This window comes from Mytilus trossulus, chromosome 8, assembly GCF_036588685.1.
Source record: "Mytilus trossulus isolate FHL-02 chromosome 8, PNRI_Mtr1.1.1.hap1, whole genome shotgun sequence".
Classification (NCBI taxonomy): Eukaryota; Metazoa; Mollusca; class Bivalvia; order Mytilida; family Mytilidae; genus Mytilus; species Mytilus trossulus.
The window spans coordinates 70,352,831-70,380,776 of NC_086380.1; the positions used below are offsets into that span (position 1 = coordinate 70,352,831).

The 27,946-nt window shown below is 30.0% G+C and overlaps 1 protein-coding gene and 1 long non-coding RNA gene across 2 annotated transcripts; one reads left to right on the forward strand and one right to left on the reverse strand.

Annotated features, from left to right (window-relative positions):
- The first annotated feature begins 4,725 nt into the window (after positions 1-4,725).
- On the forward strand, positions 4,726-11,449 carry LOC134727933 (uncharacterized). Its single transcript, XM_063592330.1, has 5 exons — positions 4,726-4,870; positions 7,005-7,172; positions 8,194-8,338; positions 10,952-11,105; positions 11,399-11,449. The coding sequence occupies exons 1-5, from the start codon at positions 4,726-4,728 to the stop codon at positions 11,447-11,449; spliced, it is 663 nt and encodes a 220-aa protein (XP_063448400.1).
- A 1,103-nt stretch (positions 11,450-12,552) lies between these two features.
- Positions 12,553-23,815, reverse strand: LOC134682096 (uncharacterized). The gene is made up of 3 exons (XR_010100779.1): positions 23,749-23,815; positions 23,155-23,220; positions 12,553-12,785 (listed from the first exon to the last, which is right to left on the reverse strand). It is a non-coding gene; the product is annotated as an uncharacterized LOC134682096 (long non-coding RNA).
- Positions 23,816-27,946: the final 4,131 nt, after the last annotated feature.

Below are 27,946 nucleotides of genomic sequence, written 5' to 3' on the forward strand. Positions count from 1 at the left end.
GTTGACTTTTGAAGGCCAAACTTTCTACAGCCTTAAATACGCTAATGAAAGATCCAAAAACTATACCAATACATAACGACATGATTATAAAATTATAACAAATCTATTGGTTAACAAATTTTTACTCGTTATTGCAAAATAATGAACTTAATATATCTGACATTTTCTCCCTACCCAGTTTACCCCTATACATTTTTATGATGTGGACTGGTCATTGTTATTGAATCGTAGGCAATTTGATTGGATTAAGTTGTTATTGGTTTACCTTCAAACTTGTTTATGCTTTTCATACATGACTATTGATTAATTAGAACGTGCATGAATGTGACCGGTAACTAAAATGACCTTCAAACTGGACACTGGACGAGTCAATATTATGTTTTATCAATGAAAGTTAAGGTATGAAAGGTAAGAATTGCCACTTATTCGATTTTCACAAAATTTTCGGAATATACAGTTGGAAAGGTTATTTTTTAAAAGCCTATTGTGAAGAGTAAAGAGAAAGTTTACAAATAATACGTTTTGTTCCATTAAACAAGTCATTTTCGTAAGAGAAATAGCGAAATATATTTTACGCACGACTACGGCAGGTAAAATTATTATTTATCATAATAATAAAAAAGCATTTTTCAGTCTCATTGGAATATTGTTGATTACAATTAATCCCAAACTTAAGAAGTAAGTAACTAAAGTCAAAATATGTCCGATCTGCCTATTTCTGCACATCAAAAGTCAATACGATCGTTTTAAAGTCAATTTCGTCTACCTCACAAAATCTTGTTAGGCACTATAATTATATATCTTTATTTTTATTCCTTATAAATATATTTTTTATAGGGGCCGGATCGACGTCGGGCCGGATCGACGTGGGACGGGTTGACTTGGGTCGGATCGACTTGGGCCGGATCGACCCGAAAGCTCCATGCACTGCCTTAATAAATACATTTTTTACTGTAAACTTTCCAGTTAAAAAGTTATAAAAACTTTAAAGTTCCTAATGTAAATAGTGTACGTAAATGTATAGTGGTGTCAGACTCCCTCCAATTTAGAACGTATGTAAAAATAGCCCTACTTTGACACAAAATAGTGCTTTTGATGTCCTTGTTTACTTAAACATGTTAAACTAACCAACAAATTTGCAGAAATGAAACTTTTGGTGAAAGAGAAATATATCTAGATCATTTTGAGCCAAAATTTACTTGTCTATGAGTTTGCATTAAAAATTGAGGATTAATGCGCTCCATAGTATACTAATTTTAGATTTCCAGAACACCTATAATAGTGTACATACAAGTTCATGTTTTTATCTAATTTTTAGTTTTATCCTATTCTAACTCTGTAAATAACGAAATTTTAAAAATAGACAAAATTTTGGTGATGGAAGTGTTCGACATACGAAAGTATAGTTACCCTCTATAAAGGGTGTAAAGATCCAGAGAAGAAGAAGAAGGTGGTGGATATCACTCCAGCTATACTTGGAGGTGTGCCTTCACTGGCTGGCAAAATTTATTATACAGATTACAGATTACAGATAAGATTTGACCGAATACTATCTCCAAGCCTCGAACTCCGAAACAGCGGTTACGTCCTCTTTACTACGCTACGTTGACTTTACCACTGCCACCAACTCCTAACGCTAGCGTAGATTTTTTTCAACATTCTTGAAAAAAAAAATATCAGTGTATGTAAAGTGCGGATCCTAAAATATGATTTTTACTGTATATGCCATAAATGTCTAATGTAGAATGATAAATAAACAGACGAACTTTTTTTTACTTTCGAAGAAAATGAAGAAAATTAGTTAAAATGTATATGTTCAGAAATACATAATACTAATAAAACAAAGTAAGAGATGCGAGCGGGGTTTTATCGCGCCTAAAGCCATCCAGCTTTGAAATATATACCAAAATAGGTGAATATTTATGACATTTCACGAACAGATCGTTCAGGTGCTTTATAACTAACAGGTAAGATGTTGTTGCAGTACAAAATATTCATTTTAATACAATTAATAAAGTTGTATAACGTAGAATATGTTTTGTCATTCAGTTTCTTCATATTTAACTAAATTCCACTATGATGATTTCGTAATGCTAGTCATGTTTACTGTCGAATAATGATACTATTCTTTCATTTTTACTGTGGAGCGAATCATTAGTACTGTATATGCGGTGCATTTTCACTGTATAATTTTTTTTTTTTTTTTATCTATTACAGCTCATTTCTTTACGCATGTAGAGCAAGACTTTAGTTGACTTTCTTTTATTGGATAATCGTTATGATAACACCCAATTTAATTCAAATATTAAAAATACAGGTTAAACTATCATATGCCTAATCATATTGTTTAAAAATGTCAATCTTATTTACAAAGTTTGTATAAACAATTAAACAAACAAAGCAAGCAAGCCAACCAAAGTTTTGCTTTGCATGCATTATGAAATTAGCTGTAAGGCCTTAATTTAGCCGACTTGCTCAAACAATAGATAAAGTAAGAGAAAGATTTGATAAAATTTAACTTACGGAGGAAAGTTTGGTTTTAAAACACTCTAATAAATTCAATAGAAATAACATTTATTTCAAATGTATTCCATTTAGTTTCTTATAAAGCGTATAGGGATCTTTATCCTTATTTTTTTTATCCATTTCCATGACACTTCACCACTAATTACGTACATCTTGATATAGATTGAATCTTTGTTTTCCCGTTTAAAATGTTTTACACTGGAGCCATTTATAACTTGCTGTTCGGTGTGAGCCAAGACTCCATGTTGAAGACCGTATGTTTGCGTATAATGGTCTACTTTTATAAATTGTGACTCGGATGGAGAGTTGTATATGGCTCAAAAACGAAACGAGACGTGATAAAAAGGTATAAAAAAATCCACACTACTTTTTTAATCTATGTATAATGGGCTTAATATGATTCAGAATAGAGTAAAATAGTGGGTCGGATTTGGGTATAAGCGTGACGCCGGATTGCCGATTTTTTGCAAGCGTGACAGGTGAAAGTCAAATGATTGTGTCGTGAAAAACGAGAAATGAAGTCTAGCGGGACAAACAATAAGCGGAATACGGGAATCTGCCAAAACAGTAAGCGGGATCCGGGATCAGAACACCCCCCCCCCCCCCAAATGAGACCCCCAGAATAAGATATTTGTGTATATCAATCCTAATGTTGCAGTCATGCGTTCAATAACAAATGTATCCGATGCATGCATTTTTTTTATATTTTTGGTCCCTTTTTCAATTTTGAGGGGTCCAAATTTAAAGACAAAAGTCCTTTAATATAGATATTTGGGATTCGTTGACATGCTGAATCTAACCGTGTATCTAGTTTGGGGATTTTTTGTCTAGTTGCTGAAACAGCCCACATAGAGTTCCAAAGGGTCTAAAATCAACAAAAATGAATTGTAGCAATCATTTCGTGTACAATTCAATAACCCAAATGTGTATGGTTTTACCTCTGCGGTAGTATCCATTCGCGGATCTAGAATTTTTCATTTTGAGAATCGCTTTTGTTACAAGTTTGAAAAGCTATATATTTGATGAAGAATGAATGAGGAGTTTGTATTTCAATTTGAAAATACATGTATCATAAATCCTTAAGTCATCAGGTAAGTTTTTTCGTTTGTTGCAAGTGCATTTATCACATAATTCTACAATAAAAATTCCTCGCATCTTTGAAAATTCTACATTAATAATGACTGCACTAACAGTGATAATTCATCGCATCTATAGCTAAAATGGATCGCTTTCAATAATCGATATGCTATATTATGATGCTTTTATAACACTTATTTGAACTTTATTGCTATGTTTGTATATTATAAAGACATATCACAATGAAAATATGTTAAAACTTATCTTCAAATCACTTAAGGTGGCTCGTGGGTACAAAAATTTTAGCAAAAAATTAAACCTTTATATTTTCATTACAAATTTTATTTATTACACTATTAGTTGTTACTTTATGATATGGTACAAAAAACAACCCAAAAAATTGATTTGGTTTGGCCCCAGATGACTTTAAAAATTGAAAAAGCTCCAAATTATCTCCCTTTGGTGCAAAAATGACATTTTTTGGCCTTAAATTTGAAATATTTTTTTAACTCATTGGTGACCTATATTTTTTATTATTGTTTTCAAATAAGCTGTACATAAACTAAATAATTGTAAAATTTAAGCAATTTCTTATATTAGGTTATTTTTTCATTTCGATATTTCCTCTTTTTCTCCTATTAGTTCAACAGAAAAAAAGGACATTAACAAAAATGTCTACTTCTTCCAGAGGCAGATTTTAGCTTAAATGAACGGTGACCCCATTTTTTTATTTCATTTTACTTTTAAGTATATGATAAAGTTCATTTATGAAAAAATATATTGAAATCCTATATTAGGAAAAAAAAATCATTTATACCCAGGAGCCCCCTTAACTTGATATTTTCAAAACATAAACAAATACAGTTTTCCCATGATCCTTTATTCTACAATAGACATACCCGCATATAACAGTAAAAATGAACTAGCTGGATTCGCACTTTATATACACTGAATATGTTCAAATTGTTTTTATTTGTATGGAATTTTATACTATATTAATAATAGAATATAGATTTTAAAGACTACAATATAAGCTAGCAGTAATTTTTAGAAAATGATATTTTAAACTGGAGATATATTTTATAGTGTATGTATACTTATTTGACCCTTGTCAAATCCAACATGGATGTTACAGAGACGATACAGAACGTACAGTGTCAGCTGTATCCACAGTTGACACTGAAACATGAACAAATTTCCTCCATAGGAAACATTCTCCAGGGAAATAATATTATAATAGTCAATCTGCCTGTTGGGTTTGGAAAGAGTATAATATTCCATTTGTTGCCCAGTGAGTATATTTTTGTACACTATAACTTTTATTATAATTCGATCTTGACGGCTCTTTTAAATATTTGTCCAGTCCTAAATCGGGTTCGGAACACCACCTAACAAAAAGAATCGCTCAGGCCTGAAATCAGTCACTGTCCCTCGGCTCAGACAAGGGCCAAGTCTGCAAGTGATCATTTATAATATATTAAAAAGAAAAAAAATAACTTAAATGTGGAAACATTCAATGTAGATGAGTTCAAATAATTGTGAGGTCTGGCAAGGCTATTTTATCTTCAAAAATACAGATGTGTGCCCTTTTGTAACAAAAATGGGTTTTTACAACAAAATTGAAATGTACCCCTAAATATAAGAAGTATATATATATGAAGGGTTGTTCCTAACCTGTTAATTTGTGGTTTCGTTATATAATGGTAGCACTCCACTATTCACCGTAAGAAAATAAAATTAAAATTGAACCACAAAATGTTTTATCATTCTCTATTCCTGGCTTTCTAATACATTAACCTAGCTGTTTGTGTTATACATGGGTATCCGGTCGTTCCGGCCCCAAACCGATCCGGCCTCAAGTCAATCCGGCCCAAAGTCAATCCGTCCCAAGTTGATCCGGCCCCATAATAAAATATGAATAAACTATATTCACTATATGGAGGAATTTGTGACAAATTTGAACAGTATATATAACATGTATAAACGAAATCATTAGTCTATAATTGGTTTGTTTATTCAACAATTGTCTGATGATTGTGAACTAAGGTAATGCCACTTGTAATCACTTAATTCAATCAAATCCTGGCTGGGGTTGTATATTATAAATCATAAACATTTATGAATTACAATTAATATATATCTTTATTTTTATTCCTTATCCTTATAAATTTTTTTTTGAGGGGCCGTATCGACTTTAAATATGGCCCGGATCGACTTGGGCCGGATCGACCCGAAAGCTTATACATGTGCATATGTATGTAATAAGTACCTTCCAAAGATTTTCAAAAGTTAAAATGGTGAAAAATAATTCCTCTATGTGTATTCATGGCAACATTCTGCATTTATTTACCATGGAATATTGCGAAAAGGGGGTGAAAATGTCACATATCCCCCATAAAATTTCAATTTTGAACTGAACTAGAATTACAATGCCTTTGAGCATTTCCTTTTCAGAAACTCTTGACAGTAATCTACCTTATGACATGATCAAATAAAAAATGGGTCTATTTCGCCTCATTATTTTTCTTAATATCGTGTATAATCACAAAGTTTGTTCCCCCCAAAAAATTGAAAAAGAACGTTACAATATATGCTGGACCAATGTTTGGTATGGATATGCAAATACTGACTGACATACAGGAAACAGCCTCTATTACATACATTACATAATCTTGATGTTCATATAAATTAATCCTCAGCTATCCAAACAAGAATTTTATTGCACACTTGCTCTCTTATTTCAAAAATCCACAGGCGCCAAAATGGGAAAATACATGTACACACCTAACTGTAAGAGTGCTTCCTGTAACAGATTTGATAGATATACTGAATAATTGTTTCCATATTTTTGTTTGTATCATTTTTGCAAGTATAACCACATTGGATGCCATATGTGGAGCAGGATTTGCTTACCTTTCCTGGGCACCTTAGATCACCACCAGTTTTTGTTAGGCTGGTGTTCTGTGTAGGTTCTATCTTGTGTTTTGGATATACATGTAACTGTTGTTTGTCAATTTTGCATTTCATGTTTTTAGCCATTGTATTTTCAGTTCATTTTTGATTTGTTGGAATTTTATTATCTCTTTGGTATTTTAGCGATTCAGCCAACCTCTCTTACACAAGACCAAGCAATTTTGGGGACATCTTGAAACTAAGCAAATTTTATTTTGAATCATCAATATGATAAATAAAAAATATGGACAACTATTGTGACTACAGCTCACATATTTGATAGGGGCTCTGGGCTACTAAAATGTATGCTTCTGAATAATAATAATAATAATGATTAAGCTCTATAGATTTTTTACAATGGGGTAAGTTCATGTAAACGGCCAACAGATTCTACATACAAAAAATATTACTTGCAGTTGTATATCTCTGAATGTTTATATTTTTTAAAGAAATATTTGAAGACCTTGGAAGAGTGCAGAATAAGGTATTGGTGGTGTCTCCTCTAAATGCCATTATGGAAGATCAATGTAAAAAGTTGAACAAGATTAATGTTAAGGTTGTTCAGCTTAGCCAGAAGTGCCAGATCATTGAGAACAACAAAGACAGCTGTGAAAATGGTATGTATTCATGGTATTATCAATATGTACATGATGAATAGCAACCAAACAATATACAAAATGTAGCATAAAACAATAACATCAAGAAGGCAACATATACTTTTTTGCATTTGTTTCTAAACAATACCTGATTCTAATGGGCCATTCCAGTTAATTTCTGACAGGTGGGGATGGATGGGGAGATTTCTTTTTATACGTATCAGAAAAAAACATCACGAAAAACTACCTATCAGATATAAAAAAAAATTAAGACCTATCAGATGAAGAGTTCCTGTTCATGTTGGGTGGATGGGCTTTCATGGAAAAAATGACCTATCAGAATTATTTACTGCAAGGATTGTACCCATCAGAATTTTTAAAACAATACCAGATAATGCATGATACGAAACTGTCTACATTTCAATGCACCCATCAGATCTGACATAGGCATTTTTGTTACCCCTAAGATGTAATCATTTTTAATTATTTACTGCTGCCAAGACCCTCAGAAGTTTTTTGCGTATATGTGTACCTGTCAGATGAAAAAACCCAAAATTTCACCCCTAAGATGTATAAATTTTACACCCCTCAGAAAGGACCATCCATCCCCCTTTAGCAGATATTAACTGGAATGGCCCAATAAGAAGGAATTATTTTATAATGTTTTCATTATTAGCAATTCTGAATGTGAATGTTAATTTGAGTTTATTTTCTGTAATAAGTTCAGTATGGGAAAGACCTCTTTATTATAATTGAGGTTTATCTTTTTCTGCCGAAATGAAACATTAACTTGATTAATGACAAATCAACTGTCTGAGAAACTAAGAAAACTTTCACATTTATTACTGTATTATTTAAGAAATATTAAATACTCAAAAGTGAAAAAGATTCTCCTCATATGGGTGCCTTTATCTTCATTTTTAAATGGATATTGGCATTGATGTACATTGACGGGTTGCGTGATGCATGGGATCGAATCCCTTTGAGGTCAAGCCCTTACTTCTCAAACTGAACAAATTACTTATCTATGTATATAATATAGTCATACAGGAATCACTTAGTGCCAGTATCATTCTGACACACCCTGAGGGACTGTTAGTTGCAGAAAATGGTGTTAAATTGTTACGAGCATTGGAGGGAAAAGTTGGCGCAATTGTCATTGATGAATGTCACAAAATTGATGACTGGTAATTCAGAAGTTTCCATTGTTGAACATTAGATTTTTTTAAAGGCTTTTGTATTTTGTATAATTTCTGAAATTGTTATTGAAAGTTAAAATGTTATTTGTTAGTTATTTTGTAGTTTTATGCACACTATTGCAGTACAGATTACCAGTAGCCATAAAATCACTCTTATCAGAACTGATAATTTAACAAAATTGATTTAATTCAATTTCAAGTGGAATACATTAATCTTTTCGATTTATTACTGATTTATAGCCTGGTTGGCATGTTTACACAGAAGAAATTTTAAGGTAACATTATGGACTAAGGGAAATAACTCAATTTGAAATGTCAAAATGTTTTTTTTTTTTATAATAACAAAAAGTTGTTAACTTGAGCCTTTCATAACTTCTCTTTGAACAAGGAAAACAATTTTATTAGTTTTTGGAACGTACTTTGGTTTCTTAAGTGTTTCAGTTGTTGTAATTTCAAAGTTTTGAAAGTTAACTCAACTTGGTTTGTTATAGAAATTTTCAATGTTGTTAACAAGAGGTTTTCCAACCACCCTATTTTAATCATATGTATTTGCACAAGTTTTTTTTAACAGATATATAACTTGTTACAGTATCTATAGGTACAATACATTAAATCATACAATTTACGTTGAGTTCACAATAATTGTTTATTCACTATTTTATACATGTACAAATACTATTAATTCATATTTGAACAAACATCAAAATAAATAGAGTCACAGATAGAAAACCAATATATTCATACATGCACCACATAAAAATAATTACAATCACAGAATTTTTTTTCTTCTAATTCATATAATCACTATATCACATACCATTTCATATGATTGAGGGCAATATTTATTTACATAGTTTCTTAGATAAAGTTAATATACCATGTTTTAAACATGTAAAACAGATTGTAAAATTCTTCATATTATACCTATTATTACATTTAACATCACAGTCAAGCAATAAATCAACACATTAATGTACATCACTGTAGCAGCATATTCAGTCAAAATGGTATCTCACTAAATTAAATATTATCACTTTAAATCAATAAAGCACCACATTCAACAACAAAAAAACAACACATTCAGTTATAATAAAATAACACTCAATCTATATAGCATCACAATCAATTTAAAAAGCATTATATTCTAATAAAACAGCAGCCCATTCAATCAAAATAGTATCGTTATTAAAAAAAAGTATTACATTCAATTTAACAACATTGCATTCAATCAAAATACATGTAGAATTAAAATCAATATAACAACATTGTCTGCAATCAAAATAGCATTACATTCGATATAACAGCATTACATTCAATCAGAATATATTACATTCAATATAATAGCATTACATTCAATCAAATTAACATTACATTGATTCAAATAGCATCACACTCATACAATCAAAATAGCATATTCATTCAAAATAGAATGACACTCTATCAAAATAACATCATACTCAATTAACGCTGAATAACATTGAATCAAAAAAGCATAACACTTAAGTTAGTTAAGAGCATCACATTCAATTAAAATTTATTGACAGCAACCCAACAATTACTTGTCAGATTCATTTAAAAACATGGGATGAACAATAAATCTCAATACCATCACATTCATTAAATAGTATTGCATTCAAGCTAAATATCATCACATTCAGTAGAATAGTATTAAATTCAATTTAAATCCTATTCAGTAGAATAGTATTGCATTCGATTAAAATATCACATTCAGTAGAATAGTATTGCATTCAAGCTTAATATCTTCACATTCAGTAGAATAATATTGCATTCAATTAAAATATCACATTCAGTAGAATAGTATTGCATTCAAGCTTAGTATCTTCAAATTTAGTAAAATAGTATTACATTCAAGCTAAATATCATCACATTCAGTAGAATAGTATTGCATTCAATTTAAATCACATTCAGTAGAATAGTATTGCATTCAATTTAAATCACATTCAGTAGAATAGTATTGCATTCAATTTAAATCACATTCAGTAGAATAGTATTGCATTCAATTTAAATCACATTCAGTAGAATAGTATTGCATTCAATTCAAATCACATTCAGAAAAATAGTATTGCATTCAATTCAAATCACATTCAGAAAAATAGTATTGCATTCAATTCAAATCACATTCAGAAAAATAGTATTCAATTAATTCTAAATACAATCACATTCATTTGACATTTAGATACAAATGTAGTATTAAATTTAATCTAAATAAGCATCACATTAAGTTAAAAAGAAGTATCAACAAATCTAATATCATCACATTCATTAAAATAGAATTACATTCAATTTCAGTACCATTACATTCAGTAAAATTTATATAGCATCACATTCAGTTAAATGGAATCATCAGTACAAAACAGTACCTGTCATCAGCAGTATAAATGCTTTTGATTATAAAATATATACCGGTAATGTAACATAATTTGTGTAACACACACACACAGGATTGATTTTAAAGTTAGACTGTTCACAGTATTTTCTAAATATACTTATATTACAAACAACATAAAAGAACATAAGTTATTTAGTTTTAGTCTTATTATTCACTTTACCCATTATATAAAACATGTTTTTATTTTTCAGGGGAAGAGAATTCAGAAAAAGTTTTTCAGAATTAGTAGTTCTGAAATCTTTCTTCAACAATGTCCCTATAGCATGTTTAAGTGGAACACTAACAGGAAAACATATAAATGCTTTATCCAAGCAGTTGCTTATAAGCAATTTTAAAGTCATTTCTGTAAGTCCTGAAAAAACTAATTTAAAACTCATAGTATGTGAAAAGGTTAAAGGCACCTCTTATGAAAAAATAGAAAACATTTATAAGAGTCAAATTGACCCTGAGTGAGTTACTTGTTGAGAGAAATAATTTTCCTGTAACTTTAATGTTTATGACAATGGAATACATTGCACATGCTATGAGCTATGCTTATTATGCATTCGGTGGAGTAAGCAAAATTACAGTAAATAATGCTGTTTTTGGTTGCCTATACTCAAATCAAGATACTGAAGTTTTGACTTGTATTATCACAGATCTCCAGAGTGTTCAACCTCGTTTTAGGCTTGTTTTTACAACAACAGTAGTTGGTATGGGTTTTGACCCTCCCTCAGTGACCCAGGTTATCCATTGCAAACCACCAAGAAGTTTAACAAATTACCTTCAGGAAATTGGGAGAGCTGGAAGGAGAGGTCAAATGTCAACTGCAACTTTATACTATACAAATATGGACTTAGCAAAAAACCTACCAGGAATTCAAGACGACATTTTATGCTATTGTAGGCATAAGGCCTGTTATCGAGAATGTCTCTTGGAAATATTTGGATACAAAAAATCAAGTAATAGTCCTGAAGGTTGTTTGTGTTGTAGTTTTTGTTCATTACAATGTAGGTGTGAAAACTGTCAGTTGGTAAGAGTAGTTGATGAAATGAACTTGTAAATACATTTTGGTCATGATAAATTTAAGGTGACTAGGGGATATTACATTGATAAATTAGAAGTATAAATCACTTTAACTGTTAAAAACTTTTAAAGAATGTGGTCTGTTTGAAAATCAAATGGTAACTCTAAGAGTACTGTTTATTTGTATTGAAACAATAGGGGAAATAGATGCTTAAAAAAAATGACAAATAAAAAAAAAGAGGTGACATTTCTAGAATCATTCCAAATTTGTAACATTTGGTTACAAATTTACAAAAAACCTGAAATACACATTAAATAGTTTTACTAAATATAGAATATATTTTTTTCACATTTGTTTTGAGAATTCATATCTTGGAGGAAAGGGGAGACAATTGGCAAGGGAAATAAGTTATCTACATCTAATTATTACATTTGCATTGTTATCAATGTCTGTGATAACATATAACATTATAAGTCCAATAGTAACAGATAAAAAAATCAATATACAATCCATCAATGTTCTATAAAAGTAAGAAAATAAAAAATCTAGTAATAACTACAAATGTTCTACAGTTTAAGGGGGTAGACCTTGGTTCAGGGAGATAACTCTTTAAATCAGTTAAGCGTTTGTAAAAGTCAAATTCATCAATGTATTTTAAGCATTTACCTGAAACAGATTGAAAATAATCTGTGTAACCTAGAAGCTTAGAATATATTTTTGAAAATGGTTGACACAAACATACTGATGATTTTAAGAGTTATTTCCCTTAACCTAGGTCTACCTCCTTAAACAAGACATGAAGGGATAATTGACTACACTGATTGTACAGGGATGTCTGCAGGACATTTTAAATTTATAGTGTATAACTGTAATTCATTACGGTAACTCTGAATAATTTGTAACATTTGAATAAGTCACTTGCGAACAACTACATAAGTTAATGACAAGTATTTACGCCTCTTCATCATGTAAGACTACTTCTTTTTACATATTGCAGGTCATCTTGCACTGAGTTATTACTGAAATTATAAAAACAAATATTTTCATCAACACATTTGTAATGTATCTCTGTGTTTGTATATGTAAAATGTAATATAAATGATACCAGTATATAATGTAAATGATACTTTTAAATGAATATTCTAAACTGCCATATAAGTGCAGCTCAGTATGACTTACTCCAGTTTTTGTATTTCTCATTGTCTTAACCATTCAATGAAATAACCATATCTTTGAATAACTTAATTTTGGATGTAACGTGTCTTCTGATTGGCTTATGTTAGTTTGTTATGAGCCCATACACATAATTTAGTCATGTGACCGTGACGTCATCAACGTTTTTTCATCGTTTAAAATGGTTTAAAATGGAATTTAGAATTTAATTATAAGAAATGACTGTAATATTTTTTCTGTCTATTCGAAATAACATAAAAAATGTGGTGCATACTGTTAAATAACCTGCTACACAAGTTATTCAGTGTGCACCACATTTTTTTATGTTATTTCTTCATAGACCGAAAAAATATTACAGTCATTCCTTAAATAAAAAAGTAAGAGCTTGAATTGTTTTTAATGAAAAGTTATGTTGAAGATCTAAGTAATCATTAGTAAAAATGTACACTGAAAACAAAATATTAACATTTTTGCAATCAAGATTTAACAAACCATGACTTAGCAATTCCATTATCTCTTCTATAATAACTTCATTACATCTAGATATTGCATCTGTGCATGATTTTTGTGCAGTTACATTGCATTGACTGTATAGCACCTTGTTTTTGTGGATGACATGGTGTTTTCATGAAATTTGATGATTGAGTTCAATAAAGAATATAAGTTTGCTCAAATGTGATCTTTTTTGCATCAAATAAAAAAAAATTTTTTTTTAGTTGGAACTGTTTTGGTTATTGCAGTAGATTTTTTTTTTTTTAAACAGGATAGAAATGTTGGACCAACCTCCTCTTCTACCTGTTTCTAAGCCATGTTACTAGTATTATAACATTTCAAGACAATAAAATTAAAATGAGGGATGTGTCAAAGGACAACAACCCCACCAAAGAACAGCAGAAGCTCACCAATAATGTACGGTGATTTTATATCATCAATACCATACTTTAAGTTGAATTTACCTGGATCAAAGAGGAATATCTGGAATTTCATCATCATCCTCTTCATCATCAGTACCAATGTCTGCTGTTTGATTTCCATCTTCCTCGTTAACTACAGATATGTATCCTCTGCCAACCCTACCTAGCATCACATTCAAGTCAATGTCCATTTTAATCATATCTACATTTGCAAAAGGCTGACATGGTAAATTAGGGAAAGAACATTTTCTATCATTAGTATTTGAGAATGGTCTCATTTTTCTCAAACTTTCACTGACAACTTTGATATCCTCTGTAGAAATAATTCTACTATGTCTTGAAGCTTTTTTTGCAATGTTGTGTTCAGCATCAAAATTCCTGCATATTTGTGAAATAACTGGTGCTGCTGCAGTAACAGCAGAAATAGCCGTTTCAGTTTTATTGGCGCCCAGACCCCTGATCACCTCTTTTTGATTCCTTACGGAATGCTCCTGTACCAAATCCGCCTCGATGTTATTGCCTTGTCCACCTCTCAAATTCACCATATACTGCCTTCCAACACTCTAAGTTTTTCCAAAGGAGAAAGAAAACAGGTTACTTTAGTAATGTAATCGACACATTCATGCAAATAAGTATTTTGAAAGGCAAGAATGTGCATAAAAAATTGGAATGCACACTTTCAGGTTTGGAATGATTCTAGAAATGTCACCTTCTTTTACAGTGTCCTCCATTTGTAGGTAGTGTAATCCTCTAATTGTTAAATTTGTACAGTAATTAAATAATTCGTCATTGCTTTCTGAAGGTACCCCTGTATGCATAACATCAAATTTATGAAGTATTTCACCTGATAATTCCATCATTTTGTTTTCTTTGGTGAGTCTGCTTGCCTTGCTGATATTTTGTGGATAAGCTGTAGTGTTTTCGATATTAATGTTAAAGAGTTCAAATGCCTGTTCTCGAATAAGCTCCCATACTATAAGTTTAAAAAATTCGCTGTGGGAATTGAAGTGACCCTTCACCTTGCCATTAACATCAGTCTTCTTCAGTCTGTTTCTCCAAAATGCCAAGGTACCTAACTTGTCCATGGAATCCATCTTGTAAAGTGCTTTAAAAGTTTTCTGTCAAATAAAATTGGAAACATATAATTATTCTGAGATTGACAATGATTGAGTAACATTATACTGTTTTCATTGGATATGACAATCACATGATTCAACTGTTATTTTACAAATCTGACGCATTGTTTCTATTTCTTCATATATTGATCCCATGTTACGAATTATATGTATATTATTGATCAATGTAAAAAAAATCTTGCTAAATTTAGATTTGAGACATCATGAGACACTTAACAAACACAGAGGAAGTGCAATATCAGATAAGAAAATTTGCAAGTTTATCATGAGATTTCAAGAATGTTATGTTTAATACAGATGATAATAATACAAGAATGGTAATGCAACAAACTATGCAGTTATTAAAATTAATTGAATTTTCAATTTCATTTTTAATTTCTTGCATGATACAGTTGAAACAAATGCAGATCAATATATAAGCATATAAATAAGGCATTGACCTCGTTAAAAGTTCACAACTGATATACATGCCTTAACAAAGTCTTTGTCTATAGATATATATAATAAAGATGTTATCATGTTTGAGGACTATGTACCCATGTGTTCATTCAATACTAAAGATATGGAAATTTTATAGAAAATCAACATACTTTTCCACTTGGTACTCTCATATTTTGCAATTCTTACTTGATAGAGAGAGGATTATTATTTTCATGTTGTCACGTTGTTCACTTATTATGTGCTATTGTAGACTAGTTATCTTTTATAACATTTTTTATTGTGCTCAACCCTTCCACCGAAACCGAACTCTATAAAAAAAAAGCTGCAATGCTAGGAATATTTAGTCACATGTTAGGATTTTCATGTTGTCATTTGTTTACTTATTATGTGCTATTGTAGACTAGTTATGTTTTATAACATTTTTTATTGCGCTCAACCCTTCCACCGAAACAGAACTCTATAAAAAAGCTGCAATGCTAAGGTATCATTTGTGATTTCAATTGCAACCAATTTTAACAAGAGTAAAACATCCTATATGCAAAAACAGTATTTGATTTTTATCCATAGCTTAGATAGTAAAAATGTTATCATAAAATGATATATGCCTCAGGGAACAGTTAGTATCTCAGGGACTGCTAATGTGCTTTCATCCTTGCAACCATTCAATAATAGTACAAACGTATGACATTCATGGAACCTATTTCTTACAAGAAATTTAATGTTTTAAATTGAACTAAAGATTTTACAAATTTTATGTTTTCATCAGATTTTATTAAGTATTATTTGTTACATCAATAGATATAAACAATTCAACAAAGTTTCATGGACATTGGTGAAAGCCTTCTTGAGTTATTTTCCGAAGTGTTAAAAATCCCCCCTTTTTTATGAATAAAGCTTCTAAAAGACGGGCGTATAAAAATTTAAAAGATCAACAGACAAAATCACAAAAAATAGTACACAGAACATATTAGACAGAAAACATGAAACTTCAATTCTAATGCAACAACGTTTGTAACGTTCATTTTGATTGGATAACGTCACTTATTTACATGGCATCAATTGGCAATTGATGCTATGGGACTGATGTGCATGTGACAGATTTCAGTTTCAGTTTCATTAGAATGGAGATAACAATATTGTATTTTAAGCTCCGACGGCATCAATTGGGGATTTGATGGTCGCAAATACCCTTTTACTGTCTCCGCTAACGCGTCGCCAGTAAACTTTATTTGCGACCATCAAATCCCCAATTGATGCCGACGGAGCATAAGATACAATACAGTTATCTCCTAAGTATAATTATATTTTTTGCCAATGGGTTGCTATCTGATCCCTGGTTAATCCAAATCTCCTTTTATTCATATGTCAATTTAATCAGTGCAATTTAATAACAACCAAAATTATCCGACTTAATAATTTAGCACTGAATTATAATATACATTGACAAGACAAAATCTGACCCCATTATTTGAGGTAATATTTGGCCAAACCATCACTAATTATGGCTGCATTCTATAATTAAAAAGATATTTTATTCATACAAACTTCTAAGTAATCTTGTTTAAGATGCCACAGCTCAATAACAACTGGTCTCAAATGGTCAAGTCTTCCCGATGTTGTTGGAGACATGAGACATAGTTTTTTTGCGCCTTCAAATCTGACTTTGGTTAGTTGGTCACCAGATGCAATAACTCCAAATTCATCTAACATTTCAACTGTTCCTGAATAAAAATGTAGAAGAACTTTACATATTCGTTTTTGTTTATTATTTTTTTTGCAGATAAATCAGGCCATATATAACATCATTTTGTTTTTTTGCTGCCTTTTACTACTGGATATGTGGTGTGTGCTTTTTCATTGCTTTCATTGTTGAAGGCAATACGATGAATTAAATTGTTAACTTTCTGTTCGTGCTTTTTCACATATCCTGAGTGGTGTAAGGAAAATATTTCTCCTCACCAGTGAAATATCAATTTTCAGCAAATAAGTGGTATAGAAATTTAAAACTGACGTTTAATTTTCTTAATTTCTATTGAAGTTCCTATTGTGACGACAAGAAAAAAGATGTCCATGTTTGAAAAACATCAAAATGTGTATAATTTTGTTAATATTGCAACAATTTCAGTTTTGAAAATGAACAACTTTAAAATTTAGGGAATCAAAATAGCATTACATTCAAAATAATAACATTACATTCAATATATTAGCATTACTTTCAATTTATCAGTAATTCATATATTTTCCCTTTGATCTTACTGCCTAATATTTTCGAGTATCAACGTACTGGCTGTATCACTGAAAATATCAGGCAATACATTGTGTGACGTCATAATTACCGTTAAACAGAATAATAGGTAGTTTCGTTTTTGATACTGACTATATCATGTGAAATATCTTAACTCGCCCTAAGGGGCTCGTCTTGATATTCCACAGGATACAGTCAGTATCAAAAACGAAACTACCTATCCTATTATTCTGTATATAACAGCATTACATTCAGTCAAAATATTATTACATTAATTCAAATAAACACTAACAGTAATTAAGTGAGTTACAACTGACAACAACAAACCATGGGATTCCTGAAATGTTTTTTGCAGTAGTTTCTCATAAGAATCCATGATATCAGGAATATCTTCATATTTGGCCTCATTTTTGTGTTGGATCAGTAACTGGAACACTTGGCTTTTTTGGGACATTCCAGCACTATAGCCATGGTTTATGTGTACTGGTACTACTGTTGACATCCATTTAAATTGATCCAATGTACTCAAAATTCTTGCAATCTGAAAGTAAATAGCTTTCTCCTCAACTTTTCCACACAACTAAAAACTTCAACATTAATTCTTGAATAAATTATATTAGATAAGAACAGTTTACAAGATAAACAAGAAATTCATTATACTTTTAATACCATCTATTTACTAGTCAATGAAGAATTAATAACTTATATCAAATGATAATGTCAGTCAGTCAATACTTTGTGGTATACAATGATGGAACCAAAATTTCCAAACAAAATTTCATATTTTCAAAATTTGTAAGAAATCCTGTTTTAGTAAAACAAAGCTTTACCAAATTTTAATAAGTCATTTTCTCGGAGTTGATAAACATAATTACAAAGACTCCCTTAGACCACACTCAAAATGCAAATGAACAGGTTTTTTTTAATGTTTATATTCTCAAAGTCACAATGAACCTGCTTCCTAGATTGTTAAACAGTTTTCTGTTTCACAAGTTGCGAAGCTATAAGCAAAGCTGAGCTGTTTTCGTGCAATATTCAAGCATAAGCTATAATTACATAGAATTCAACCTTTTGGAAATTTGTATAGGTAATATTTAGCTCTTTATATTAAACATAAAATATATAGGAAATTTTAAATGAATGATTTGTCATAATATTCCAAAAGGTTAATTTCTATTAGTAACTGTTAAATGTTATATAAAGTAGCATTGTACTTATTCTGGTCTCCCGTTGGGGTCGATCCAACTTACACTAACATGTGTATTCACCTGATAAAGACTCTGTTTGTACAATTTTCATGTTAGTGCTAAAGCTTGGAAAGGCAAAATATAAATGCAGTGGAAATGTTAAGCAGCAATTGTAAGCTAGTTGAGTTTAACTATTTCTATAAAACTGACCAAACTACTGTAAATTCAGATATTCATGGTGTTATTTAAACTTAAATTAAAAATTGAAACATCATTCCAGTTTTGAATATAATATCCTTTGGCATCCACATTTAAGAAATACAGAAATAAATTTTCTATTAAGGTAAGTAACTTAAAACTCTGAATTTACATATATTTTGTAAGTGCAATTAAGCTGAAAAGAAGGATAAAGACAAAAAGCCACCACCATTAATGTAAGCATGTTAGATGTTAGTTGAAAACTGATATACATCTAAGCATTTTTTATAAGCAGAAAAGCATGCATGTGTTTATATACTTACCATTTCAAACTGCTTATCACCACAATGAGATAAAAGAAATATTCGAACAAAGTTGTGTATAAATAAAATCAAAAAGGTTTTTTTTCTTTCTAAAATTAAAGTAGGATAAAATTTACAAAACAATTTCAACATTATTTATCAATTACTTTATATTCATCTACTTAAATTATTACCAATATTGAATATGAATATTTCATGTTGTCAATTTCTGCTTCTGTTAGTTTTAAAACATCTCTATTAACTTCAGGAACTACAGGGGTTCTGTTGTCCATGTCTACAGATGATAACCTGCTAGTTAAGGCATTCGAGGCAAATAAATGCAAATCTGTATTTCCTTTATCTATTGATACACATCAACTTTTAATGTAGATGTCCAGATTATCACCAGTAATTTTTAGCAGTGGCTTTTCCTTCAAATAATCACACAGAGCTTTATGGCTGATTTCTCCTGCTTCTTTTATCAATCTCTGCTTACTGGTTGGTGACAATGTAACACCTACTCTATTCAATCTAGTAATAAGCTATGAAACAAAACAAAATGTGCATCTTTCATTGAAATGATATATAAGTGCTAAAAGTAATAAATAAATCAAACACATTTTGGACAGAAGACACTATTATCAAACCTTCTATGAATAAAAAAATTATTATCTATTAACATGATTAATGAATTGTTAAATTTATATTTCTACAACTATAATTATTAACGTGTGCCTAGAAATACATTTCAGACCAATGTATAAATAGTTCTGTAATTTACTATTACTTGTTATCAATCATTACATTTGAAACTAAGAATTCAGACTTTTTCAGTTGCATGTATTACAGTAAATATAAAATTTATCTATAAATTTTTCAAAATAAAAAATTAACTGAGTATCTGAACATTTTTTTTTTTTGAATACCATAACTTCTGCTCGTCCCCTTATACAAATTGCTGTCATCATTCTTTGGAATGCACTCATTTCCGCATTTCTTGCAAACATAAGAATGCTGTATACTATAGCCAATGATCCAGTTATTCTGCTTTTTTGCCCTTGTAGATGTTTTTCATCAAATGCAGACAGCATTATTTCCAATAGAAATGGTGTCCTAAATTAATCAGTAGTTAAAACATGAACATGATTATATTGATAATTGAATACAATATTGAGCATTGTTAATTTAAACGTATGATTTATATATTCTAAAAAATTTAAGAAACACAAATTGTGTCTTATTGAAATCAATAAAGTTATCTCCCCTTGGTGATGGAAGTTTTTTTCTGAAAAAAAAATCAATTATTTAATACAGCACTGTAAAGAAGATTGGAATTTTTAAAATGTATGCTGAATGATACTTGGAAAAATGTTTTAAACAAAATTTTTTTTTTAACAGGAATGCTCAGAGCAGGATACCTGCTATATTATTAGTTACACAGTGTTCAATTGTCCCAGTACGATTATTTATCGGGTCAATAAAATTCATATCAGGTGAAGGGAAGCCAAACCTATCAACAAAATATATGTTACATATTTAACCTAAATCTGTATAAAATTCAAAATTTTAGGCCTATAAAGCAACTCAATTGTTTTTATTAGGTCAATGGTATAAGGGAGATAATTCCAATTGAAGTAAAAAAAAATTCTACAGAAATTTATTAGGGCAATATCAGCCAATCAAATTGTGAGAAGTTACTCTAAATCAGGATAATGTAATTTATATTGTTACCTGTTTTTCATTTCTTCTATAATGGAATCACACAATTTACTTGAATCTTCTGATAAATGCTCCATTTTTTTCCTGGTTAATAGCAGACTTTGTTCTCCCATTCTTTTAGTGCTTACATTTTTAACTTCCTGATTTATCAATGATCTTGCTCTTTGCATTATAAATACATCACTTACTCTTATGTCATCTAAAATTCAATCATTGCAAATAAAAGCATTCAAATTTTTGTCCAATTTACAAATTGTTTCACTTAATGTACTTCTTTTTGTGTTACCAGTTTTATTTCATTTATTATGAGAAAGTCAACAGGGAATAAATATTATGCAGGCAGTTGTATTTTGTAAATGTAATCTTGACATAATATTTGAGGTACAACATTATATAAATAACACATAGCGGAGAGGGTGATAGAGCAGATTGTTACCTTGAGAAAACATTGTCAATCGCGGTGAAGCCAAGGTATTAGAAAAATAACAAAAGTGAGGCAAGATTTTTTTTATTTTTTTTTATTTTGCCAGTTAAATACTAAAATCTTAGCTAAAACACAGAACTTAAGCATTGTATTTAATTACTTGATGTAATTCAGTTCATTGTCCTTAAATTATTGATTTTGATTGGTCCAGACGAGAGGGTGACATTAAAAAAAAATGTTACCCGCTCAGCCATGTGATACAGTAAATTAACACCCTCGTGTAAGCCAATCAAAATATGGCATTTTAACATGAAGTATAATAATAACATTTCTTATGTTGACAAAAAAAATATTAAAAACAAATCCTGTAAATGTAAGATGTTCTAAATTCATATGCTATCCACTAGGTTAAGAGTCAAAATACCTGGTTCTGTCTGTTTTTTGTCATTTGTTCTGATGTTTTCAACAAAAGAGTCCAATACACTTTCTTGAAATAGTTCCCTACAAGAGGGGGGTTTGGGCCTGCTGTAGGCATGTTCTTCTATTTCACTAGTTAAATACAATCAAAATAAAGTTCATATAAAATGTTATCAAGAGTTGATTTTTTATTTAATACCCTTTAAAGCTATTTTCCTAATGCATGTAGTTCAAAGGTTTGGCTTTCTTTTTTGATAACTGTTTCTTTGAGAATAATCAATAAATTTAAAATTTCAATCAAAAGATAGTTGGGGCTAAAGCTATATAATGTCATAGGATGCTTGAGCAAAATTTATACAAACAAATTAGCAAACACACAAGCAAACCAAACCAAACCTTTAAACTACATACTTTAGGAAAATAGCTGTAATACAAGATGTATTGGTTATGGTGCTGTTTGTCTTTATTGAACATTTAAATTATTAACATCCCCTTTTTAAACAAATCATGCTAGATGAGATAATTTAATTTCATATTTTGTAACTATTGATTATAAACTCATAAGATTGGCAGTATCAAATGGAAGAGGCAACTTACTCATTTGCACTAACACTAGCAGTTGATCTTCTGATATTTGGTGTCTTGCTATAACCATGTTCTCTGTTGATTTATAAGTAGATTTTATTTATGTTGCTGTCACACTTGGAAATAACAATCAACAACAAAAAAAGCAGAAGAATTTTAAGCATATGTTTAACTTTCAATCAGTAAGTATAGCATATCAACACATTTATAGTTATATTTACAGCATTTTTAAGACACATTAAGTAGACAGTCTTCACGCTTAACTTTCGAGTCCACAAGCCAGAAATTAATTTTTTGGAACATTATAGTTGGAATATGTTGGCTTGTAGAGAAGAAATTCACAAGGTCGAAAACAATTTTACAAGCCATGGTCATAGGATTTGTGATTAAGCGTGAAGACTGAAGAAGCGTGAAGAAGTAAATTAGATTTCATAAATGATATAAATAATTTGCAGTAAACATGGTTGTTCATGTATGAAAAGCATTAATTTTGTTTAAAAAATTCAAGCAGTATCAAAATATAATTTTATAAATATATCTAATTTTATATAAGCATACGAGATCATAATCGGTTAAACGCATCTCTTTTTCTCTCTCGATTATTCAAAACTTCCAAGAAAATTTGCTTGTAAATTTATGAAACTTACTTGCTTAACCCTACAGTCTTTTTAACCTTGGCATTTCCATGATGTAGTACAATACTTGCATCTAAACTGAAATATACATATTTTTGCAAATTTCCCTATAAATTTCCCTATTTCCTCATCTGCACAGTATCGTCTCTCCTAGACAATCCGGTACCTTAGTAAAATTGCTGGTTGCTCCTTTTTTTATAGACTTATATATATATATTATATATGTCATGATATCTCAGACGCATGAGTTTGAATCCTAGCCAGATTTTTCTTTTTTAATTGTTAAACATAATTTTTTGAAAAAGAAAAAACAGTTCCTCTGCAAGCTAAAATATCTGGCAGTCTCTTCTCAATAAATAAATGTATTTACATGCTATTGCAAGGTTGTTGTAAATTCCAGCTGTATTTATATTGAATAATTGTCTGTGGCTATTTACATTTCCTAATGCAATATTAAATTTTAAGAGAAACACTATATAACAGTTTGATTAGCCTAGTCGTTTCTGTAATATTTTTGTGTAAATTGACGAAATATTTTGTACATGTACTTTTTGGATTCCTTTCTTTTTAGGAATACGTAAGACAAAAAGTCTACAAAAAACTTACTGACTAAATATCAAAGTATCATCAGGGACTGGTACTTCATCTGTTACTGATGTTGATGTGAATCTGAAAAAAAATAAGTCTTTCTAAACTACAAATTTTAAAAAAAAACTTGTTCTTCTGTCATACTCAGTATAAATACAAGTAAAAGTGTTTCTTAAATAATTAATTCCAATTTATTGTATCCTCAATCCAATATTCATTCTTAATAAAAGTACAGAATAAATGTTTCATCTTGAAGAATTTAGGACTTTATTCCTTTTTTTTTTACATACATAAATAGAGGTAACTAGTCTGTTTTCTGGTGTTTATTTTTCTCATGGGTAATCTTGAAAACATAATATATATATAAAAAATAAGATGTGGTATGATTGCCAATGAGGTAACTATCCTTAAGAGACCAACATGACACAGACCTCTTCTTTTATATGTATTCAATTATATTTCATACGTTAACAAGAATGTGGTCATAGAACACCCATTCAGCACTCACAGTATCATTTTCGATGTTCACTGGACAGAGGCGGATTTAGGGGGGGGGGGGGTTTGGTTGCTTATATAGGGAATCACTGAAGCGTGGATGGAGTGGGCCCCCTCTTAGGTCAGTCAGTGGGCCCCCACTTATGAAAATTGCTGGATCCACCACTGCTGGAACATGAAATTGTGGTCAAAACTGTAATTTGGCTTTAACAATAGAAAGATCATATTATAGGGAACATGTGTACTAAGTTTCAACTTGATTGGACTTCAACTTCATTTAAAACTACCGCAACTTGTTATTGAAACTCAAAGAGGGACAGACAGAATAACAGATGAAGGAAATAATCCACAGACACAAATGTAATGCTCCTAGGTGGGGCATCAAATCTACACCAATTATATAGCTTATTCAAAATAGAACATATTAATTCATATTCTAAATCTATATCTATTTTTTTACCCCAAATCCTGGCATATTTCTGGAGAAAAATTGGCCATTCTCTTCTTCTGTGTTTTTTGAGACAAAAAAGAGGAAAAACAATGTTTGCTAGATGAAATAAAATCAAATAAACGAGAAAATGAGGAAAAACAATTTCTACAAACTGAGGCTTCATTTTGAAATAATTCATCAATCAAATCAAAACTATCTGAACCAAAAACTAATTTTAATTTAGAACTAAAGTCATAATCGGAACATTTCTTTCCATTGAAATTAAATTTAACAGAAATTCCAGAACTAAGGCAAAAACAGCAATCAAATGGGTTTTCTTTTGTTGGTGTGGTATCTGGCACATGATCTTTATTTTCCATTTCTAAAAGAGATGACAAATTGTATAGTTTTGATAATTAGAATTATCTGATCATCTTAATATCAATATTGAGTGATGAAAATGGTCTCCTAACAATTGGAAATAATCAACATGATCGATCAAAATTATATTTGTTTTCATTAAAATGTTAAAATGTTTAGGCTTGTTAAAATAAAACTGAAAAAGATTATTAATTTAAAATATACAAAATACTAAGAATTTAGTCCCTGTCCTGAACCAATACTTCAGGAATTATTATACAAAAAATAAGCAAGCATAAAAAAACGATTTGTAAATTTACTATTATTCTAATATTTAGGCTAAATATAAAATTCAATCTTTCAAGTTTTTCCAAGTTAAGATATTTTTTTGTAAACTGTGTAACACCAGTCATTAATTACTATACATTTACCTGATCCTATATATAAATTTGCTTTCTGACACCTATAAGTGAACCACTGAGATCTTTTGTTTCTGTTTCTAAAATGCAAATGAAATAATGCAGCTAAATACAGCTTTTTTTTTTTTATTAAATTAAGTTTAAATCTTTGGTGAACATTATTTATTGTTGTTCAAGTATTCCCTTTTTTCATACTCCTACCATTTTTTCCTCTAAATTCATCCACAACCATAATAGAAAATATGGAGGAGGGTGTAGTCTTATAACATATGACCTCAGGGGCATTATTTACTATTTCTATTTATTTTTCTGATTTTTTTTTCACTATCAAAGTGCCACCCATTAGACAAAAAATAAAAAATGAAAATATCAACATGAAAACATTAAAAGTGAATTATATAATGCAAAGGCATATATTATAGGACTAGAGGAGGTTGGTGAAATAACATGTATTAAGGCTTATTGATTTATAAATTATTGACATCATGTTGACTTAGTCAAGAAGAAAGATGTGAAAATTAAGAAGATCGGATCATTTAAGCTTTCTGTTTTTAATTTCCTCCATTTTGTTTATATAAATAATGTTATCAAAAGAAATAATAAAAAATATATAACCGAATTTTTGGCAACCTGCTTCATCATGTTCATGGTGATTTTTTTTGTTCAAGAAAGCACAAATTAAATAATGCAGCTAAATTCAGCTTTAGGGTAGGCTATTTTTGAGCATAAAAAGAAGAGAGGGTACCTAGGGAGTTTAGGAAATACACACCTTATTATATGGCGTTATGTATACATGTAGAAATAATTTCAGCTACAGTTTTAGATAGATGATTTCGTTGCAGCAAATGGATTCTCAATATTTTTTGTATTTGTTTATTTATTTATAAACAATATTTTTTTGGAGTAATTCTGATCCAAAATTAAGTTTACCAGAATTTAATTTGATATCTTCAAGTAGTAGGAAAAAACACAAAAAAGCCAGACGTCATTCTGGTGGTATCAACATATTTGTAAAAAAATCTATAAATGATGGAGTAAAATCAATCCATAATGATCACTCTGATATAGCTTGGGTTATACTTGATCATACATTTTTTAATTTAAAAAGAGATATATACTTGGCTGCTGTTTATGTATCGCCTGAAAACTCCAGTTGTAATGTACCGGATCTTAACTCTGTATATGCACATTTACTGTCTGATATTGAAAAATATTGTAAACTAGGAGATATAATGGTGCAAGGTGATTTTAATGCCCACACAAATACCTCACCAGACTATGTGTTATTTGATGAATCTAAACAACCATATGTAGTTGATAATTATTATGTAGAAGACAGCATAATGCCAAGAAATAATCTTGACCCCAAACGTATTAATAATAGTGGTAGATGTTTGCTTGATCTTTGTAAAGAAACAAGCCTTACAATATTGAATGGTAGAACGATTGGTGATTTACATGGTAAACAATCATGCATAACATATAATGGATGCAGTCTTGTTGATTATACACTTGTGTCTTTTGATTTACTTAGCTTAGTTGGTTATTTTGAAATACATGACTTAACGTCACTATCAAACCATTGTCCAATCAGTTGTACATTGTTTACTTTTTTCCGTTCCACAAATTTTGTTAACCAAACACAACTGGATCCCCTTCCAGGAAAATTTATTTGGTCACCTGAAGCCATAGAGGCATATGTGAAGGATATCTCCAGTAAAGAAAATAAAACTAAATTAGCATTATTTACAAATAATTCCTTTAAAAGCAGTGATTCAGCTGTACAATCATTAACATCAATTTTATACGAAAGCGCAAAAATATCAGCAAAATTAGTAAACAAAATGCCTAATAGAAAAAAAATAAAATCTAAAAGAAAGCCATGGTTTTCAGACTCTTGTAATGATTTGCGCAAAACAGTTAAAAGTTATGAAAAACTGGTTAACAAATTTCCATATAATAACACTTACAGAAAATCTTTTTACTCCTCCCGCTCTAAGTATATAGAAGAGCTTGTAAAAAGGCAGAAAGATCATACAAAAATAAAATATGTTCTGAGATAAGTGCAAATATTATGTTAATAAAGATCCTAAAACATTTTGGAATCTTTTACAAAAACTAAGTAAATCTTGTAATAATGAAGATTCTGTACAGTTTGCACAAGATGAATTTATCAGCTATTTTAAAAAACTAAACAAAACGGACGAGAGTTTTAACCCATTCCAAGAAAAAATTCTCAAAAATTTTGAAACATTATTTGATGATTTTCAAAAAAACAACAGGGCTAATGACTTTCAGGAACAAATTACAACAAGTGAGATTGTAAAGGCAATTAAGTCCCTTAAAAATAGGAAAAGCACAGCTGATCTTATTTCAAATGAAATGTTGAAAAATGAAATATCAGTCTTAACAAAACCATTACAAAAGCTATTTAACTTAATTTTGAATAATGGAAGTTTTCCAAAAGTTTGGAATGAATCATTTTTAGTACTCCTACATAAAAAGGGAAGTA

Excerpts from the sequence above, each read along its gene's own strand:
- LOC134727933 (XM_063592330.1), top strand. The coding sequence starts at position 4,726 with ATGGATGTTACAGAGACGATACAGAACGTACAGTGTCAGCTGTATCCA. Across the intron at positions 4,871-7,004 it reads GCCTGTTGGGTTTGGAAAGA|AAATATTTGAAGACCTTGGA; the intron begins GTATAATATTCC and ends TATTTTTTAAAG. Across the intron at positions 11,106-11,398 it reads GCAATTTTAAAGTCATTTCT|ATCTCCAGAGTGTTCAACCT; the intron begins GTAAGTCCTGAA and ends GTATTATCACAG.